This window comes from Octopus sinensis, linkage group LG11 (assembly GCF_006345805.1).
Source record: "Octopus sinensis linkage group LG11, ASM634580v1, whole genome shotgun sequence".
In the NCBI taxonomy this organism is placed as follows: Eukaryota; Metazoa; Mollusca; class Cephalopoda; order Octopoda; family Octopodidae; genus Octopus; species Octopus sinensis.
The window spans coordinates 24138213-24160712 of NC_043007.1; the positions used below are offsets into that span (position 1 = coordinate 24138213).

General features: G+C 37.2%; 1 protein-coding gene across 1 annotated transcript in view; it reads left to right on the forward strand.

Annotated features, from left to right (window-relative positions):
• LOC115217014 (adenylosuccinate synthetase isozyme 2) overlaps positions 1 to 16897 on the forward strand; it is an 85251-nt gene extending 68354 nt beyond the window's left edge. The window contains exons 8-13 of the mRNA XM_029786538.2: positions 5281 to 5404; positions 9970 to 10124; positions 11930 to 12054; positions 13557 to 13654; positions 14898 to 15047; positions 16494 to 16897. Of these exons, the coding sequence (XP_029642398.1) occupies positions 5281 to 5404; positions 9970 to 10124; positions 11930 to 12054; positions 13557 to 13654; positions 14898 to 15047; positions 16494 to 16546 (705 nt within the window). The 3' untranslated portion in view covers positions 16547 to 16897. The remainder of the gene's footprint in view (positions 1 to 5280; positions 5405 to 9969; positions 10125 to 11929; positions 12055 to 13556; positions 13655 to 14897; positions 15048 to 16493) is intronic.
• The last annotated feature ends 5603 nt before the right edge of the window (positions 16898 to 22500 follow it).

A 22500-nucleotide genomic window follows, 5' to 3' on the forward strand; every position in this document is an offset into this window, starting at 1 on the left:
GTGTCTGGAAGGACATCCAGTTGTAAAAATGTTGCCTAAACTAACTTTGCTTATGCTTGTGCCACGTAAAAAGCACTGAGTCCACTCTATGGAATGGTTGGTGTTAGGAAGGGCAAGCAGCCATAAAATCCCTTCCAAAACAGACACAGTATCCTTGGGTAGATTTTCTACATGGCCAGCTCCTTTCAACTGTCCTACTCATGCATGCATGGAAGATAGATGTTAAATGATGATGATGATATAATATCTATATATAGTAGATGCTGTTCTCAGCTCCCTCTTATTCATCACAGTCCTCCAGGCAGTAACAAAGGAATTCAAGACAGGCTGCCCCTGGGAGCTCCTCTCTGCTGATGACCTTGCTCCAATAGCTAAGTCACTGACAGGACTAGAGACAAAGTTTAGGGTGTGGTAGCAAGGTTTAGAATCAAAGGGCCTTAGGGTTAACCTAGGTTTTTGTAAGTAGCTAACAAATCACAAACCCCTTCAGGTAGAAGGCCCTACTCGATCTGTAGAAAAGGCATGGGTAGAAACTGTGATGTACCCATTGTAAGCTATGGACACATAAAAGGTGTAGCAATATGAAAGGAAAGTTAACTGGGAAGATAGTTTCTGTGTATGGCAGATGCACAGGGGCAATAAACACTGAAGATTTGCCTTGTTTCTCCTTATCACTCCCTCTATCTCTTTCTCTTTGTTCAAATAGATTCCATCACACGACAGGAGGAAAAACTAGAAGTAGTTGATAGCTTCTGCTACCTAGGTGATCAAGTCTGTAGTGGGAGTGGTTGCTCTGATAGTGTAGCAGCTGGGATAAGAATAGCCTGGGCAAAATTCAGGGAGCTCCTACTGCTGCTGGTAACTAAGGGTCTCTTGCTCAGGATGAAAGGTAGATTGTATGATGCATGTGTATAAACTGTCATGCTACAAGGTAGTGAAACATGGCCATGACTGTTGAGGACATGCGTAGGCTTGAAATAAATGAAGCTAGTATGATCCACTGGATGTGTAATGTCAGTGTGCATACATGACAGAGTTTAAGTGACCTGAGAGAAAATTTGGGCATAAGAAGCATCAAATGTGGTCTGCAAGAGAGACGACTGCACTGGTATGGTCATGTTATGTATGGATGAGGGCAGCTGTGTGAGGAAGTGCCACACCCTAACTGTGGAAGGAACCTATGGGATGAGGTGGTGAAGCATGTCCTTCAAACATTGGGCCTCACAGAGGCAATGACTGGGGACCAAGCATCAAACTTATACACCTGCTTGTTGTTTATGCACCTGTCTTTATACACCTGCTTGTTGTTTATGCACCTGTCTGTGTCACACCACCGCTATATAGCCCTAGAAAGCATCGACGCTTCCTACTGGCTTTGACACATTTCCTGTGTCCTTATATTTGCAATGGGGAGGCAAGTACCTCTACCAGCTAGGACTAGCAACCTGAAGACATGCATGTTTCTGGGTCATGCCCGTCATTAGTCCAGGGTAGCGAGTCCCGCTAGCTGAGATGCCTGCCAAGCCTTTGCAAATATATATATCCACATTTTCCTGAGTTTTCCTCTTCCACAGATTCCCTCCATATTTAAGTATCGATACCTCTTAGTGCAGCTGTCTTCATCCATACACATCACATAACCATACCAGCGTACTTTTCCCTCTTGCACACTACTTCTGATACCTCTGATACTCAATTTTTCTCTTACCAACTATGCTCTCAGAGCATCCTCCTCCACTGCTAATTTGGTCACCTAGGTAACCGAAAATATCTACTACCTCTTAGGATCTCCCTGGGAATTGCCACACACAAAAAGTACTCTCTCTGTCAACCTTCTTGTGATTTTCCAGTACCTCATATGTGTCCATAGTTTGCCCTGGGTGCATTGGATGGAAATTCTACCTATACTTTTTCTACATGTCATATTGGGTTATTTCCCTCAAGGGATTAGTAATTTATTTGCTTTCCTGTTCACTAATATTTCATTCTTAACAAAATTAACCTTTCATGCCAGACCTTGCTTCGACACTTAAAATTTCTCTTCTAATTCTACTATAGTTTTACTTACAAGAACAAGGTCATCAGCATAGAGGAGCTCCTATGAGTAACCAGTTTTTAATTCCTCTGTTATGGCCTGGGGGACTATGTTAATCAAGAGAGGGGCTGACAACTGAGCCTTGGTGAATTCCTACCTGCACACTAAATTCATTACTCGTTGCTGACTTTCACCTTACTAACAGCATCCTTGTAGATGGCTTGGACAGCTCTCACCAGCCACTCATCTACCCCTAGCTTCTGCTGTGACCACCAGATGAAGAAGTGAGGGACTCTGTCAAAGACTTTCTCCAAATTAATAAAAGCCAAGTACAGTAGTATATTTTTGGCTAGATACCTCTCCTGCTGTTGGCTTACTAGGAAGATAGCATCAGTAGTGCTTCTCCCTGACACAGAACCAAATCCTAACCTTAACCTACAAGAGATGTAGGTTAGCTCACTTCTTAATAGACTTCTATATTAACTCACTGCCAGCTAAACAGTTCCTCTACTCCTTCCTGTTTTTGTTAGCTTCCTTTACATTGTAAAATTCTCGCATGTGAGACCTTGGTTCTTTCATTCATTCATTTGCTAGCTGCCAATTATACAACATAGAAATTGTTGCTGATTTTTCTTTTCCTTCTAAATATGCAAAATAACATTTCTGCTGACAAAAGCTTTATATAAATCCATTTACTCACTCACTCACTCACTCACTCATTCATTTGTTTCATTCACGCACACACACACACACACACGGGAATATTATTCTAAACTTACAGGGAAAAATTCAATTTAGAAATATATATATATGTCTATCATCATCATCATTGTTTTGTCTTTGTCACTGTCCTCCTTGATCAGTCTGAGCACCACATCTTTCTGTTATGTATAAATGTATACATTTACAATTGGCTGTCAGCACACTACATATGTGTGTAGGTACATCTTATCTTGCATGTATAAACTGCATCTTTTGTGTTGCATTATTTAACACATTTTCTGCTTGCATAATCTATTTATTAACTCTTTGTTTTATAAATATGTCAAAATTGTTAGAATGAAAGACAAAATGCCTTACAGTATTCAAATATAACCCTTTATTTTCCAAGTTCAAATCTTTCCAAAGTCAGCTTATTGTCCTTCCCAGGTTGATAAAATAAGTACCGGTCATATCCTAAGGTTGATGTAATCAACCGTTAACTCCACCTATCAAAAGTTCTGGCCTTGCACCTATGCTATGACTCCTCATTATTTTTCTACATGTGAGTTCAAATCTTGCTACGGCTTACTTGCCATTTTATTCTTACAGGGTTATAGAATAAGTACCAGTTATATTGTATTGGATTGGATTGGATTGGATTACCTGTGTTCAGCCCACTGCATGTTCTCTCCACCAACCACACTCTGATGTGGAGGCCATGAATTTGAGCTTGTGATCAAACTGGTTTCATGAGCCTACTCTGCCACACTGGCTCAACGTGACTTGGCAGAGTGGAGTAGGGGTTCCAGTTTTTATACTCCTACCCAGGAGTAGTTAAGTTGGTTACATCGACCCCAGTCCTCAGTTGCTAGTTATTTTATCGACCCTGAAAGGATGAAAGGTGAAGTTGGCCAGTTATATACTGGGGATCAATATTATCAACTGTTCCCCTCTCCTCACAAGCTCTGCATGTGGGTTCAAATCTTACCATTGTCAATTTGCATTTTATTCTTCCAGGTTCAGTAAAATAGATACCAAAAACTGACAAAGTTGATTAAATCAATGCTATTTCCCTACCCCCACCTTTATGTGTGTCAGAAATCATTATTACTCTTCTTCCTAGCCAGATCCACTTACTTCATCTCTTTACTTCCCATGGAGCACAGGCCATTGACAACTTTGCTCTACCCTTCTTGACTCTGAGTTGTCTTTTCTGCTTCCTTCCAATTGGAAAACCTTCTCATGGATCTTCTTGGTTTTGAATTGTCATTGATCCTTCTGTAACTTTGCCATTTTTTTGGAAGAGGTGGTCCATATTAGTCTGGCCTCTGACCTTTGACCTATTCAGCATGAGATATTCCATCAGGATCTTGCACTTTGCTGGCACAGATCTCATGGCCATTGAGACACACAGGCCAGCGCATTGCAACAAGGATTGGACCTTGTGGTGGAGCCTAGTCCAAGATCCTGGGCAAAACATTTTTGGATGCCTGACAGCTGTCACTGTAAGCAAGTTTCCTTTCTTCACACCATCAATGTTTATCCAAAGTAAAGGTTTCTGATTCAGCTGATAGAACTTGCACTGGCGTCATTGCAGGCCTTGCTGTCAAAATGCAAAGAACTGAAACCAATGCCACAAACCATCTTATCCACCTCTCTAACAGTTCCATTAATCTATCGCCCTGGTTTGGTACTTTCATTCTATTGATCTTGAAAAGTGAAATTGATCTCAATTGGGTTTGAATACAAAGGTTGCAAGACGCAACAAAAATTTTAGGAAAATAAAAATAAGAAAAAAAGTGGAAATTTTACTGGTGAGTGTGTTATATTATAAGGCACAAAAAGAAAATGACTCTCCCCAGACACAACAGAATTTGAATACAAAGTTTGAACGAATACTGCAAGGCACTCTGTCTGATTTTCTAACAACTGCCGATGTTATCACCATTTAAAGGACATTGCTACCCTTAATTCAGAAATAAAAATTCCTTGTTAAAATCCTGTCTTGAACAATGCACATGTCCAGGAATAAAACACCTGACAATGATCTGAGATCAAACCTGTTAAACTGTTGCTTAGATGTAAATAAATTTTTCTCATGTACACTATTTACACTAGCCAAACTGGTGTCCTCAACTTGATAGTTACTTTCACTACATCTTGGCTGTTGTATACTCCAGCCATCTTCAGGTGTCTTGTGTTGAACTCTGTTGTTGAGCAACAATCAAATTGAGGGTAACAGTCTGACTAATGTAAATAAAAAAAAAATTTTTTTTAAATATAAAGATAAAATTGTTTCAAAAATCTTTATATTATTCTCTCATTTGGCATTTAAGCATATAATCAGCACCCTTTTATTTTCGTTTAGTGAATCACCTTTGCAAAATAACTCCCTGCTTAAGTCTTTAGTTCTTCATTCCAAGGGGGTTGGTGCCTTTTTGTAATGTAATTCCTTTATTTATTCTTCGGCCAACTAACAAGACTGTCAATAAATGATAAGGAGTTTGGTCTCCTTCGTCACAGGTCTCATTCTCTTCTTTTAGTTGTTACGAGAAAAGGTGAAACCTTTTGTGGTAGACTCTGTCCTCTACTTGAATAATGCCATTAAAAATGGACGCAAGATTCTTATTGAAGGTGCTCAATCAACTATGTTAGATATAGACTTTGGTAAGTAAAACACTATTTACATTCATCTTTCTCTCTCTCATTACTTTATATACTGTATTTAATGGCAAAAAATAAGCCCCCCTAAAAATGTCTAAAATAATCACCTCAAGTCCTATATATAAAGTTGATCTTCCCATAAGCTCCTATTGGCTAGTTTTAATCCAGACGATGTCTTCTACTTAGCCTGACCCCATTTATAATTACAAGCTTTTTAGATACAGTATTGTTTTCTGCTATAGCTAAAGTACTTTAGTAATGTTTTGTAAATATACAACTAGATTCGTTTAAATATTACATCCTTTGCTGTACTAAAAACTCTTTTTCCTAAAAGAGAATGTATGTTTATGTATGTTTATGTATCATATATATGTATATATATAATTAGAAGAAACAAAGGGATGAAGAAATCAATAAAGCACTTAGTATAAAAAGGATTTGGTTAACAATATTCAATAATTGGACACCAGTAAATGTAAATGAAATACAAATCCGAGCTAAATCCTCATGCATTTGTCAGCTTTATATGGTGAGATCTATAATAAAGGTGTAATTTTCTCTCTATGTATGATATATATATATATCATCATCATCATCATTTAATGTCCGTTTTTCATGCTAGCATGGGTTGGGCGGTTTTGACTGAGGGCTGGCAACCAGATGGCTGCACCAGGCTCCAGTCTTGATCTAGCAGAGTTTCTACAGCTGGATGCCCTTCCTAACGCCAACCACTCCGAGAGTGTAGTGGGTGCTTTTTACATGCCACCTGCACAGGGGCCAGTCAGGCGGTACTGGCAATGACCTCGCTCGAATCTTTTTACACGTGCCCACCGGCACGGGTGCCAGTGAAGCGACGTTGGTAACAATCACGCTCGAATGGTGCCCTTTTACGTGTCACGGGTATGGAAGCCAGTTGGTGTTTTTGGCACCCTACTAGCACAGGCATAAGTGCCAGTAAGGCGACACTGGTAATGAGCATACTCGAAAAGCCGCTCTGTCAACGATCACACTCGCATGGTGCTCTTTGCAACCCGCTAGCACGGATGCCAGTCATCGAAGTGATTTTGATTTTGATTTGATTTATATCTTTTTTTTTGTTTTTTACTTGTTTCAGTCATTTTGACTGTGGCCATGCTGGTGCACCGCCTTTAATCGAGCAACTCTACCTCGGGACTTATTCTTTGTAAGCCCAGTACTTATTCTATCGGTCTCTTTTGCCGAACCGCTAGGTGACGGGGACATAAACACACCAGCATCAGTTGTCAAGCAATGCGAGGGGGACAAACACAGACACACAAACACACACGCACACACACACATATATATATATACATATATACGACGGGCTTCTTTCAGTTTCCGTCTACCAAATCCACTCGCAAGGCTTTGGTCGGCCCGAGGCTATAGTAGAAGACACTTGCCCAAGGTGCCACGCAGTGGGACTGAACCCGGAACCATGTGGCTGGTAAGCAAACTACTTACCAGACAGCCACTCCTACGCCTATATATATATTATATATATAGCAATGGAGGGGATCAATAGGTGGTTCATCAACTTTTAGACATTATATTATATTAACTTATTTATTTACTAAACTGATAATTACAATAATATACATACATATAACATATTATGCTTTACATATTATTGTAATCATCAGTTTAGTAAATAAATAAAGAAGATAACATAATATAATGTCTAAAAGTTGATGAACCACCTATTGATTCCCTCCATTTTCTTATTGCTATATAAATTAATAGTAAAATCTCTCTTTACCTCCACCCATTTAGTACACTAGGTAATGTAATTGCAATGCAATAAAAAACACTTGTGTATTAATAATTGGGTATTCTACCAGCAGTATATTGGATAGATATTATCCCTTAGTTGGTTGGATTCACAACCTCTAATTTTCTTGGAATGCACACACACACACACACACACACACACATATATATATATATGTATATATATATCAGGCACTCTATACACATATGACAATGAGGGTTCAGTTCCAGTTGATCTGATCAACAGAACAGCCTGCTCGTGAAATTAACGTGCAAGTGGCTGAGTACTCCACAGACACGTGTTTTCCTTAACGTAGTTCTCAGGGAGATTCAGTGTGACATTATGTGACAAGGCTGACCATTTGAAATAACAGATACAACTCATTTTTGGCAGCTGAGTGGTCTGGAGCAATGTGAAATAAAGTGTCTTGCTCAAGGACACAATGCGCTGCCGGGAATTGAACTCACAACCTTATGATCATACGCCAAATACCCTAACCACTAAGCCACACGCCTTCACACACACACATACATATAAAATTGACAAAAGTGTTGATATTGATGTTATCAACTAAAACCTGCTGAAAGTGGTGCTCCAGTATGGCCACAGTCCAATGACTAAAACCAGTAAATTTTCATCGTTGTGATTTTAGCTTCATTTTAAAACTTCAATTTTTATTTATATTATTCGTTTTCAATTCCAGTTTTTTGATCCATTGTGACAGCCGGCCCCTCTCATTTGCAATGTCTTTTCATGATTTGATATGTAACAAAACAAACAAACTCTGTATTTATTTTCATGGACCCTTATTCTATCTTTACATCTCCACTCCAGATTAAACATTTATTTTAATTGGTATTGAGATTTGCACACATTAACTGCCAGGAAGATGGTATTGACTAATTAAAAGACAGTTTCTTATTTCTTTATTGCCCACAAGGGGTTAAACACAGAGGGGACAAACAAAGACAGACAAATGGATTAAGTCGATTACATCGACCCCAGTGCGTAACCGGTACTTAATTTATCGACCCCGAAAGGATGAAAGGCAAAGTCGACCTTGGTGGAATTTGAACTCAGAACGTTTCTGCCAGCTCGCCGCCTTCAGTCAGTTTCTATATAGAAGTGATAGTGCCACTGCTAATAATCCTTTCCACTATAGGCACAAGGCCTGAAATTTTAGGGCAAGGGATTAATCAATTACATCAACCCCAGTACTTAACTGGTACTTGTTTTATTGACCCCAAAAGAATGAATTATGAAGTTGACCTTGGTAGAATTTGAACTCAGAATGTAAAGATGGATGAAATACTGCTAAGCATTTTACTTGATGTGCTCACTTCTTTGAAAACCTTCCCAATACTGGTTACAAATTAGGGTTAGGGTTTTGTTCTGGCTATATTTTAACCCTGAAAGGATGAAAGGCAAATTTGACCCCGGTGGTATTTGAACTCAGAACGTAAAGTGGGAAGAAAAGCCACTAAGCATTTTCCCCAATATGGTAATAGTTCTGCCTACTCGCTGCCTTATAACCAGAGGAAATATTACAAATCTTTTTGTCTGATGTTCAAACATTTCTGCCAATCCACCAAGGTATAAAAGCCAGAAATTTACAAGAGATTGAAAGTGCAGTGGATTACATCAACTCTGGTATGCAGCTGGTGACAAGTTATTTTAACCTACATAGAGCCATCTGTCAAAGAATTCTAAGCCTATGTTTACATATTGTTTTATAGACTACAACAAAACATTTGACAGTAAAACATGTGGAATGAAAAATACTCCCTGATTAATTATCAACAAAGATGACATAGAAAACCGTGTGACTACAGTAAATGACAATGTCCTGTGGAATGGAAATGAATGTAAACAAGACAAACTGCTGTAAGTCGGCCTTGACTGGCGATGCTGGTGTAGTTTAGTTCAAATTACTGTTGGCCAATGTCTCCTTGACTAGTGACATCGATGTTGTTGGTGTCCAGCATGTAGGTCAATGACTGTATAGATGGGGAAGGACTTGTTGATCTGACTGTCATACTTTGCAACATAGTGAACTCTGCTAAATGCATCCATGAACCAAGTGTTCATGGTAAATAAGACAGCATAAGGCGGTGAGCTGGCAGAAACGTTAAGCATGCCAGGCGAAATGCGTAGCCGTATTTCGTCTGTCGTTACGTTCTGAGTTCAAATTCCGCCGAGGTCGACTTTGCCTTTCATCCTTTCGGGGTCGATAAATTAAGTACCAGTTACACACTGATGTTGATGTAATCGACTTAATCCGTCTGTCTGTCCTTGTTTGTCTCCTCTGTGTTTAGCCCCTTGTGGGTAGTAAAGAAATAGGTATTTCGTCTGCTGCTACGTTCTGAGTTCGAATTCTGCCGAGGTCAACTTTGCCTTTCATCCTTTTGGGGTCAATTAAATAAGTACCAGTTACGCACTGGGGTCAATGTAATTGACTTAATCCGTTTGTCTGTCCTTCTTTGTCCTCTCTGTGTTTAGTCCCTTGTGGGTAGTAAAGAAATAGGTATTTTATCCAGTGAAACCTATTTATTTCATTCTGTCTGTAGGACAGTACATCAACTGGAAATGTCGTGTGTGATAGGCTGGTATCCTCTGCATGGCAGGGTGGGGCAAGATTTAATCTTGATCAACTTAATACTATGAAACCAAACCGGATGTGTTTGAGATGTCATTTACAAAACCCCTGACCTATTATATTTTTACTGTCTCCAAAACCACTGTTCCATTTGTAACTCGTTGTTATGTGACTCTGTTTTAGGTCCCTATCCATATGTGACCAGCTCTAATTGTAGTGTCGGTGGTGTGTGTACTGGACTTGGTATCCCACCTCGTAACATTGGCAATGTCTACGGAGTGGTGAAAGCATACTTGACTCGAGTTGGTGCTGGAGGATTTCCTACAGAGTTATTAGATGTGAGTATTATGTGTATGTATATAATGTGCGTGTGTGTGTATTATATATATATATATATACAACTTATAAACAAGGGCAAAAGAAATAAATTTCTAATGCCGAAACTAGACACAACGTCCATAACCATATAATTCATCACTATAAGCACACATTTCGAAGAAAGCCGACAGATTTCTAAAAAATTCCCTTATTATCATATCAGACGCGTTAATTCAGAGTTAATTTATAAGAACCTTCTCTTCATCAGTGATAAATGCGGCAAAGAAATAAATGAAATACTTACTCCTACCCATGGAATTATTTGGTATTAGAAATTTTTTTCTTTTGCCCTTGTTTATAAGTTGTTTATAAATTTAACCTTTAATGGTATTTTTTAATATGCTGGCCATTGATAACATTTTTTTCGAAAAATTTTATCCTATATTAGATGTATATATATATATGTATATATATATATATATATATATATATATATATATATATATATATATAGTTTCTTTCTCTTATCTGTCTCTATCATATTGACAGTTTGCTGAGTTGTTGGTAATGGTGTTTAACCCTTGGCTGGCTTTGATTCAGGACTGGAACTACCGTGGACTGGTTGCTAAACAACAATTCAATGAGTACAAGCCAACAAGGGAATCTCTTTACATGGTCACTTGGTTTGCTAGAAACAGCAGCCAGTTATGCCTAAAATCTCACGCTATTGTCTAAAACATGGAAGAACATATTGAACAAATATGTCTGAAAAAAGAAAGGATGGTCACATCTGGAACATAGATTTGCTGGATAAGAACCCAGGATGAAACAAGAAAGAACACAGCTGCAATGTTTTATGATCATTAATCTGCTGGAACAGAACAGACTTTGGGCTCAATGAATAAGGATTAATGCCCCACCTGCTCTCTGATTCAGGTTGTTGTTTAAATCTTTTAGCAGTTCTAATCCTGGAGACCTACAATCCAAGATTTTACATCTGGTGCCTGTCCTGCCTTTTATTCATACATGGTGTATGTCAGATTTATGATCAATGATATTGCGTCTCTGAATATCTCTCTCTTCTATTCAGACATCATGTATCTAGGACTATATTATCGAATGTGTCTTTCCTTGTTTAGTCCTTGGTTACTTCAAATCCAGTTGACCTCTGGTCATAGGTGTGACTCTCTTTTATTCAGACACAGTGTATCTAGGCCTACATTATCTTATGTGTCCTTCCTTGTTTAGCATTTAGTTAGTTCCAGTCCAGCAGATTTATGACCATAGGTGTTGCAGAGTAATTATAATCTTTTGAACATTTTAAATATTAAAAAAAATATATCAATTTAGATATTTTAAATATTAAAAATATATATCATATTTTTTAATAATTTTCAAAAATCCACTGAAATCATTCTTCAATATTGATCCTGTTTGGTTGTCATGGTTATTTCTATCATTATTTGTCATTTAATTTTATTTCTGTTCTGTTGTGTCTGGGGAGAGTCATTTTCTTTTTGTGCCTTATAATGTAACACACACACCGGTAAAATTTCCACTTATTTCTTATTTTTATTTTCCTAAAATCTTCGTTGCGTCTTGCAACGTTTTCAATAGTCTTGACTCTGTTATTATTTATCATTTGGTGTAATTTCTGTTTATCATTTGATGTTATTTTTTTGTTGTCATTTGCTCTCATTTCTGTTACTTGCCATATGTTTGTTGTCTGATATTTGTTATTATTTCTAATTTGATAACATCCCTGTTATTATCCTGCCATATAACGTGAACAACTGTTTGTGAGCTAAAAATTATTACTTCACAGGACCTGGGTGACTTGTTGCAAAAACGTGGTGCTGAGTTTGGTGTGACCACTGGAAGGAGGCGCCGAATTGGCTGGATAGACATGGTTATGCTCCGATATTCTCACATGATCAATGGATTCTCAGCGTAAGTTGATTCTCTGTTTGACTTCAGGACATTCAATATGGTTGTCGTGAGACGGCCCAGTATATAAAGCATTGAGCTGCATCATGCATTTAATTCTGATGCAGATATTTTATTGCATATCTGGGGCAGTACACTTTATTCTACATCACTTCTTTTTGCCTCGGAAGGACATGACTGAGTATAGCGGTTTGGATGCTCACGATTTAGCACAGCTGTTTTGCGACGGTATGTTTCGTCACTAGAATCAAACACACTCTCACTCGCATGCATATGCATGCAGAAGTATACACATACAAATAGCGTGATTGACATACTTTCACTCTCCTCATACATGACAAGAAATATACTCACGCATATAAACAAAGAAAAAGTGAGGGAGAGAGACATTATGCGGTGGCAGCAGCGACGACGAAGAAGAAGAAGACAACAATCTTTTCTACTATAGGCATAAAGTATAAAATTTTGTGGGAGGGGGCTATCCAATTACATTGGCCCCAGTGTTCTGCTGGTACTTATTTCATCAACCCTATTATTATTATTATTATTATTATTATTATTATTATTATTATTGTGGCAAGCTGGCAGGATTTGTTACCAAGTAACACTGGGGTAAAATATACGAAGCCCAGTATACCTGTCTAATAAGGGTACACCAGGCACATACATCACAACCAAATGTGCGCGACATGGTGATCTCATATCAAGATAAACAGCGCATGGCCTTGCAAGTAGGGCCCAGTTAGAATTTTCTTCTGGTTGAATAACCCATCCTGCTCAAAAGGTCCCTGAATAAGGATTGTTTAAGGATGTTGAACGAACCACCCATGTTTCCAAAGGTGAAGTATTCAAACCTCTAAGAATGCCTCTCAACACATGGCTATGATGCTCCCCCACTACTTCTGCTCGTGATCAGAGATGCACATATCATCAGCCACTAAGGGACATGCTCAACTGGTTACGGTCAAACAACTGACAAACATATCTGTGGTATTGAGCAGAATATTTGTTGTAGCCCATCTTCTATACCAAGACAAAACAATGTACATGATAACACTTACCTATCAGTTAAGATCAGAAGCCATGAGAGCCACTGCCTGGTACTGCATCAGGGAATTATGATACTGCATCAGGGCATTATTTTTTTATTATTATTATTATTATTATTATTATCATCATCATCATCATTTTATTTTTTTATTTTATTAATATTTATTATTATTATTATTATTATTATTATTATTATTATTATTATTATTATTATGGGTGATAGATTGGCAGAAACATTATTTCGTTAGACAGCCTTCTACACTCTAAGTTAAAATCCTGCTGAGATCAACTTTCGTCTTTCATCCTTCTAGGATCAATAACAGGCAGTACCAGTAAGCTACTGGAGTCAATTTGATCAACCAAGTCTCCTTCCCCACTCCTACCCCATTTCTAGCCCTGTGCCTATATCAAAAGGAATTATTTTATTTTCAATTTCTTATTTCTCCCATTTGCAGTGTTGCTATTACTAAATTGGATATTCTTGATGTTCTGAAGGAAGTCAAAATCGGAATAACTTACAAACTTGATGGTAAACCCATAGAGTCTATACCAGGTAAATATATATACATGCATGTGTTGTGTTCATTTGTTTTGCTTTATGCCTCTTTTGCCGTGTTAGTATAGCTTTGTCGTGGGTAGGTGGCATTTATCATTGCCAATCCTTGCCTGCTTTTTATATAAGAGATTTTTTTAATTCCAGAGGAATTCAAAGGCGCAGGACCAGTGATTGATTTGTGGATAGAAAATATCATCAAAATTCATCAGTTGTAGGTGCAGCCATTGCTGTGTGGTGAAGAATCTTGCTTTGCAACCACATGGTTTCAGGTTCGGTCCCTCTACGTGGTACCTTGGGGCAACCAATGCCCTATGAGTGAATTTGGTTGATAGAAATTATATGGTTGTCCATCATATGTGTATGTCTGTCTTTGTGTTTATGTTTGTCCTCCATCTGTTATTTTTTAGTCAGTGTTGGTTTCTTATTTCTTTATTGCCCACAAGGGGCTAAACATAGAGGGGACAAACGGATTAAGTCGATTATATTGACCCCAGTGCGTAACTGGTATTTAATTTATCGACCCCGAAAGGATGAAAGGCAAAGTTTACCTCAGCAAAATTTGAACTTAGAACGTAGCAGCAGACGAAATACCTATTTCTTTACTACCCACAAGGGGCCAAACAAGGACAGACAAATGGATTAAGTCGATTATATCGACCCCAGTGCATAACTGGTACTTATTTAATCGAACCCGAAAGGATGAATGGCAAAGTCAACCTCGACAGAATTTGAACTCAGAACATAGTGGCAGACGAAATACTGCTAAGCATTTCGTCCGGCATGCTAATGTTTTTGCCAGCTCCCCCTTTACATAACCTTCTTTCAGCTTCTGACTACCAAATTCACTCAAGGCTTTAGTTGGCCCAAGGCTGTAGTTGAAGATACTTGCACAAGGCGCCATGAAGTGGGACCAAATCAGGAATCATGTGGTTGGCATACAAACTTCTTACCATTCAACCACCCTTTAAAATTTTTTTATATTTTTCTGCCAGAGATCACAAAGACAATTTAGCACACCAAGAGTGCTAATTGCTATTAAATGAATAATAAAAAAAAAGCCTTTGTTATTCTCTTTTTCATTGTTCTATTTATAAGCTTTATTTATAGTGACTGACTAGAAAGATGATATTTATAATGAGTGAAAGGCAGACATATTTTTAAAGTGGATTATAATTCATCTGAGGTGTTCCCTTTAAAAGATATTTAGTACATTTTTGTTTTTGTTTTTATTTTCTCTCAGCATCTGATGAAGACCTGAAGCGTGTAGAAGTAGAATATTTGACATTACCGGGATGGTTAACTTCGACGGAAAATGTTCGCAAGTTTGAAGATCTTCCTGAAAATGCACAAAAATATGTCCGTAAGATTGAAGAACTGTTAAATGTACCAGGTAAGATGGCAGATTATGATATGTTTCTGTCTTTCTTTCTTTTTTTTTTTTTTTTTTTTTTTGTCTTTTTGGTTTTCTATTCCTTAGTAAAGTTTAAAAAAGAAATATAGCAGAAAATATTTACAGCTAAATATCTAAATATATTCAGGCAGATAACTGTCTAAGATTTACTACTAAATATCTATAAATATTCAGACAATGAGCTGCCTAAATATATTTCCTTATTGTCCCCAAAGGCTGAACTTAGAGGGGACAAACAAGGACAGACAAAGGGATTAAGTCGATTACATCAACCCCATTGCATAACTGGTACTTATTTGATCAACCCCAAAAGAAAGTATGAAAAGCAAACTTGACCTCAGCAGAATTTGAACTCAGAACGTAACAGCAGACGAAATACCACTAAGCATTTTGCCCGGTGTGCTAACAATTCTGCCAGCTTGCTGCCCTGCTAGATATATTTATATATTTCTTTACTACCCACAAGAGGCTAAACATAGAGGGGACAAACAAAGAGAGACAAAGGGATTAAGTCGATTACATCGACCCCAGTGCATAACTGGTACTTATTTAATCAACCCTAAAAGGATGAAAAGCAAAGTCATGGTTTCCCTAGTGATGGCAACTCTTACAAGGGGGATAATCATTTCTTCATAATGAGGCAGGATTTGAAATTAAGGAATTATTTGAAGAGAGATGTGTAGAATTTACATATTTTTTGTTTACTTACTGTGATGTTCTTGCAATTTCTAGTTTGTTTTGGCATGGTTTCTATGGCTGGATGCCCTTCCTATACATACCACTGGCATGGGTGCCATTTGCGTGATACCACTATCTGCCACGACTGTAGTTTTACTAGACTTGACGGGTCTTCTTCTCAAGCATAGCATAATGCCAAATGGTCTTGGTCATTGCTTCCATGTGGCCCAACACTCGAAGCCTAGCATAATGCCTGATGGTCTTGGCCCTTGCCTCTGATATGGCCGGTTTAAATAATAATAATAACGATTTCAAATTTTGGCACAAGACCAGCAATTTCAGGAAGAGGGAAAGTTGATTACATCAACCCCAGTGCTCAGCTGGTCCTTATTTTATTGACCATGAAAGGATGAAAGACAGTTGACCCTGGCGGGATTTGAGCTCAGAACTAAAGACAGATGAAATGCCACTGAGCACTTTTGCCCACCGTGCTAACAATTCTGCCAGTTCACCACCTTGCTGCTACTACTACTACTAATAATAATATTTTATTTATTTCTTAAAAAATATTAACTCTATTTGCTTATTTATTTAACTATTATCATTAACCTGAAGATTGACTATACTTTAAATTCGAATTTTCAATTGAATTTAAACTTAATTGTAATTCGAATTTAATTATAGCCATGAAACGTACGTAATGATGGTAACAATAATAATTTTCTTCTTTATATATTTTTCTAACAGTGAAATGGATTGGAGTAGGCCAAGCCCGTTCTTCCATCATCCAAGTATTTTAAAAGAAGGAAGACCTGTCGCTGTTCTGCCATCTTCCCGGATGGTAGTGAGACATCAAAGACCCTACTACTGCTGCAGTTCATGGGGGCTCTTCACGGAGAGCCCGCATCTTGTAATTGTCTTTCATTTATGTTGGGATGAAGAAACTTAAAGAAGTTAATAATAATAATAATTATTATTATTATTATTATTATTTCTACATTTTTCTCAGTCATGGTGGAAACTTTAACAATAGAACAACATAGTTTTCCTTATATTTTAGAAAAGATTTAAAGAAATAAATTTAAAAAAAACACCATTGTTTCTTATAATCCTGCCATTGTAAAAACAAAGGATATTCTCCTAACGGTATTTCTTTAAATTATTATTTCCTAGTTATTATTACTAATACTAACACTAATAATAACAAATGATAAAAGAGAATGTTATTTCTTTCGCCTTACCATCTTTCAAGAGGTGAAAGGCTAACTGGATTAACAGCAGGAATTTAACCAAATTCATTACTACAATTTACTACAACTCCACCACCAGCAGCAGCAGCAGATAGCCTAGTCTTTTTAAAATAAATGAATAAAATGAGAAAAAAAAAAAAAACGTAATTATGTACAAGTTATTCCTTTGTTTTAATTGTTGTTGCTTTCTAATATCTTCTGACGGTAAACTGAAAGGTAAGACCTGTGTCCTTCATGGCCAGACATATTCAAGCAGAATATTGGCTATTAAGAACCAGGACAGTCATGTACAACTATTGCCTGAAGTCAAGACAAGGAGAAACAAACATATACTAACGCTGACCTTCACTCATACATGTGTATATGTATACACACACACACATCTCTCTCTCTCTCTCTCTCTCTCTCTTTCTCTCTCTCTCTCTCTATATATATATATATATATATATATATATATTATATATATATATATATGGAGAGTTCACGAAAAAAACAAAAGACGAAGACAGGTGGTGTACAAAACAAACAGATGTATTAGTATAACTCTCAGGAATTGAAAAAGTCTTTTACATTTCGAGCCTATGCTCTTCTACAGAAAGGGACACAGAAAAAAACAAGGAGAGAAAAAAAATGCATGTGTAGTGGCTAACGATCTATATATATATATATGAGCAAAATGCCCCCCGTCCAATGGACAGTGCTGAGTTGCCAAACATTTGAACCAAATTATCTCAAAACAACTTGTCTGACCATCCCATAGGCCTCTCCTTTGAGAAACACTGATTTAACCTAAATTTGAGACACCAGCAAAAGAAGAAATAAAGATGACATTTTTTTCTATTCCAAAGAAAAACGATTTTATTCACACAAATATGCAACCGAAGAGTTTAAAGTAATGATAAGGCTGTTGACTGGGAGAACACAAACATGGTTTAAACAGTAAGCTTGGCAGGAAAGAAACGTGCCTTTAAGCAGTACAAAAACAACAAAAAATGGAAGGTGCAGTTATATACAGGTTGATGGAAGAAAAGCAGGACAAAAACGGCGTTATCGATCACATTCTCACCTGGAATCGATTTTTGTCATTCTTTCAAGACTTATACATGCCCTGATACCATCGATATCTACATATCAAATTTGAGCGCAATCGGATGGCGGATGCCCAAGATACTAGAAGACACACACAATATATATATATATATATATATATTATTGTTGGCATCCTTTTCTTGTCTTTCCATTTCTCCTCTCTCTCTCTGTCACTTCTTTGTGTTCCCCCTTTTAAAGTACATCGCCAATCTCCATGGTTGCTGGCAACTGCTTCACAGTTGCTAATATTGATGTTGTAGGCCTTCATGTCCCTTTTGCAAACATCCTTGTATTGTAAGAATCATGTCCCCCAACAAAGATGTCCTCAAGCAAGCAGGAATACCAAGCATGTTTGCACTCCTCACACAAAGACGTATGAGATGGCTTGCACATGTTAGCTGTATGGAAAATGGCAGAATCCCCAAGGACATACTCTACGGAGAGCTTGCTAGGGGCACTAGGTCTGTAGGAAGACCGTTCTTACGATATATATATATATATAAGACCATAAAAAACCAGGAGGTATGAGAGGTGAATATATTTATTTACTTACTTATCATCCTTAAGAAGACAGTGGTTTTGCAGTTCTCTTCATTTAATAATAATTTCGTATATAATAAATTATGTTGATGTGTTTGCATTAATATGCATGCTGTGCATTATATTAGGTTGGCAACTAAGTTCCTGCCATTTAAAAAAATTTTAATTTTTTAAAAGGTTTAATAAAAAATGGCAACTAATTAATCAATAATGTATTCACCCTTGTTGCTTACAACTTCTTCCCGACATTCAACAAGATTTTCAATACCTTGTTGGTAGAAATCACTTGATATCGACTCGAAAAATTGATCCAGGTTCTCAATTCTGCATCAGTATTGAATGAAACTCGACGCATAGCATTCAAAAGAGGTGGAAATCCGTTGGTGCTAAATCAAGAGAGTACGGTGGGTGTGGCAGCACTTCCCAGCTATGTGTTTGAATGGCTTCCTCGGTCATATTGGCGATATGAGGGTGGGCGTTGTCCAGCAGCAGAAGATTAGGTCTTTTCTCTTGAATGGCCGTGTTGAGTCATTCCATCTGTTGAACATGGAGTTCTGCGTTGACCATTTGGTTCCATTCAAACAATTCAAAATGGATAATCCCTTCCCAGTCCCACCGTACGCACAATATCGTTTTACTCGGATGAAGATCTTGTTTCACGTGCAGTGTCCCTTATTTACCGGGGCAAAGCCATTCCCCACGCTGCTTCATATTGATGTACAGGCACCATTTCTCGTCGCCAGTTACGATTCAGTAAAGAAATTGTTCCTCGTGTCCGGTGACGAGCAAGCAAAGCAACGGAGATTATGGCTCATTGATTTTTGTTGTTGTCACATAAAGAATGTGGAACCTATGCTCCATACTTTCCCATCGAGCGAAGATGCTTCTTTATAGCAGTGTGGGAGCATTCCATTTTCTCTGCCAGTTTCCTTGTCATTTGACGAGAATTTTCGTGCAAAAGTTGATTTAATCGCTCTTCATCGAACTCAACTGGACGGCCAGAACGAAGTGCGTCTTTGGGGTCAAAATTTCTATCTGAAAAGAATTTTAAGTGTCGGTATGAGTTATGTACCACCGCTCATTAAACTGATACAAATAAGTAGTATTTTATTTGTACCACCCAGCTTGAAAAAGTTAATACAATTCCCTCCCTTTATTGATAGATCTTGTCTTGCATGTTACTTGGTGACCTCACTAAGGCTGGTGTCATGTAGAAACAAAACAAAAAACACCCAGTTCACTTGGTAAAGTGGTTGGCATTAGGAAGAACATCTGATGGTGGAAACCATGCCAAAGCAGACTATAAAACTTGGTACAGTCCTCTGGCTTGCCAGCTCCTGTTGAACAGTACACTCCATGTCACTATGGGAAAATAATAATAATAATAATAATGAAATTATTGTATGCAGTGCTCAGGTGCACCACAACTTGTCAAAAGTGTGTATAAAGCGTATGCAGTAATGTACAAATGTCTGGGAAGTCAGCAGTGTATGAGTCAGATAGATGCTTGTGTGTGTACGGAGGGGAGAAAATCAGGTGTAGTGTTGGCGAATCTCAGGAAGCATGGAAGTTTTGAAGGATGCAGTGCTCTGACAACTAACAACTGATGCCGGCAGTTTGTTCCATACTTCAGCAACTCTTAGTGTGAAAAAAATGTTTCCGAAATGTTTCTGATTTTGTAAACATGTCCACGGGTGTTAGACAGGTGGAGTTTGAAAAGGTGCTCAGAGTTATTGTTATGATGAATAAAATGGAAGCTAATGGTAGGTACACTTTTCAGTATGGCCTATAATAAAATGCAAGTGTATGTTTTAAGCCCACAGCAACTCTACAATAAAAGACAAAAGCATTAAATATTAGAATAACACAAACTCATTGTAGTTGACGATAGATTTTATTTTAGTTCAGTTGAATTTTATTATTATTATTATTAACATTAATTTTCTTCTGAACATCTGCAGATTAGTGAGAGAGAGAGAGAGAGAGATGATTTGTATTTCATTATTATAATTGTACTTCAAAATCCCCAATACAAAGTATTAGTATTGGGAATAGGAAAGGAGAGAGAGAATGTGAGTAGAATTGTTACTAGACTAAGAAGGTTTTTTTTTTTCATTTTCAACATATTGCACAAAAGACTGAGGGGTGGAGTGGGAGGAAATCTTCAAAAACATTGACCCAAACCCAAAACGATTTTGAACGTCACCTCATATATACATATATATATATATGTATATACAGAGTACAAAATCTATACAACACTGAACTTTCATGTACAACACATGACCCCATGAGCCAAGAAAGAGCCTCGAAGCAGTTCATCTTGCCAGAAATAGCAGTTGAATGATTCTCAAATCACACCCTAGTCTTAAGGGGGGAAAAAAACAAAAAGAAAAAACAAAGCACTCATTAATAGTCCTTAAAATACTAAGTTTGAATAAGACAGGATGGTCATGGCTGGAATGCCTTTGATCAAATTTTCTGTCAGTGGGACTAAACAACATACCACTCAACACCACACACACACACACACACTCACATACACAAACACTAAAAAAACATTTCCCAAAGACATAAAATATCTAAATAATTTGAAAGAGGAGAGGGGTTTGTCACATGACTATTTAATTAGTCATTAATTAACCGGTACACAGTACTTTATATATATATATGTATGTATATATATATATAGATAGATATCAAAATAAGCAACAAGGATATCCAGAGGTAATGCAGTACAATCGTTTCATGCGACTCCATTTAATTGAACAATGCAAATATTACATCAATTTTAAAATGTAGAGCAATCTTCAGGTTTATAAAAATATAGAATTTAGTTAAATTCGAAGGATTCATTTGTATAATTTTATACAAAATCACCAAGACGATAAATAGATAGACAAAGAACATGTTTTACCAACATCACAGTTGTAACAGATTTTTTTCAAAACAGATACTGCCTCATCACTGATTATTTCTGTTATTTAGATTTACTTTAGGGGGGGGGGGTCAGTTTTAATTTATAGGCAAGTTTATCAAATCTGAGGGAAGACAGAGTGTAGTATCGTTTAATGATACTACACTAGCCTATAAATTAAAATTGAACCCCCCCCCCACATCTAAATAAATAACTGAAATAATCAATGATAAGCAGTGTCTTTTTTGAAAAAATCTCAGTTACAACTGTGATGTTGTTGATAAAACATGTTCTTTGTCTATCTCCTTATCCTCTTGGAGATTTTAGGTAAAATTATACTAATGTGTCCTAATTCAATTAAATTCTATATTTTTATGCAGCTGAAAATTGCTCTACATTTTAAATTGATGCAATGAAATGATTGCATTGTTCAATTAAATGGAGTCGCATGAAACGATCGTACTGCATTACCTCTGGATATCCTTGTTGCTTATTTTGATTATAATCACCTTATTTTAAATTATATGGTTAATATACTAAATTCTGGTGCCTTCAACTTAAGTACCATATTCATCTCAATCTATATATATATATATATATGATCACACACACACACACACCACACACACACACACACACACACACACACACACACACATCACCTATACAAGGTAGGTGTGGACAGTAAAAGGGTGTTGAATGGTAGTCACTACATGCAAGATAAGATTTTTACAATTCTAGAGAAATCCTTAGACCTGGTGGAATGTCCTTGGGGGAGGGGTAAAAAAACATGATTTTAAAAAAAGTTATAATTTTGGTTAATTTGTTTTCAAATACTGGGAATAAAGAAGAATATATTGCATTGTAGGTGAAAGGTGTCGACCCTCACGTGGCCACCATGTTGACATTAGTAAACAAGCAGTTGTTAACCACCTTGCATTGCAAGTAAGATGAATCA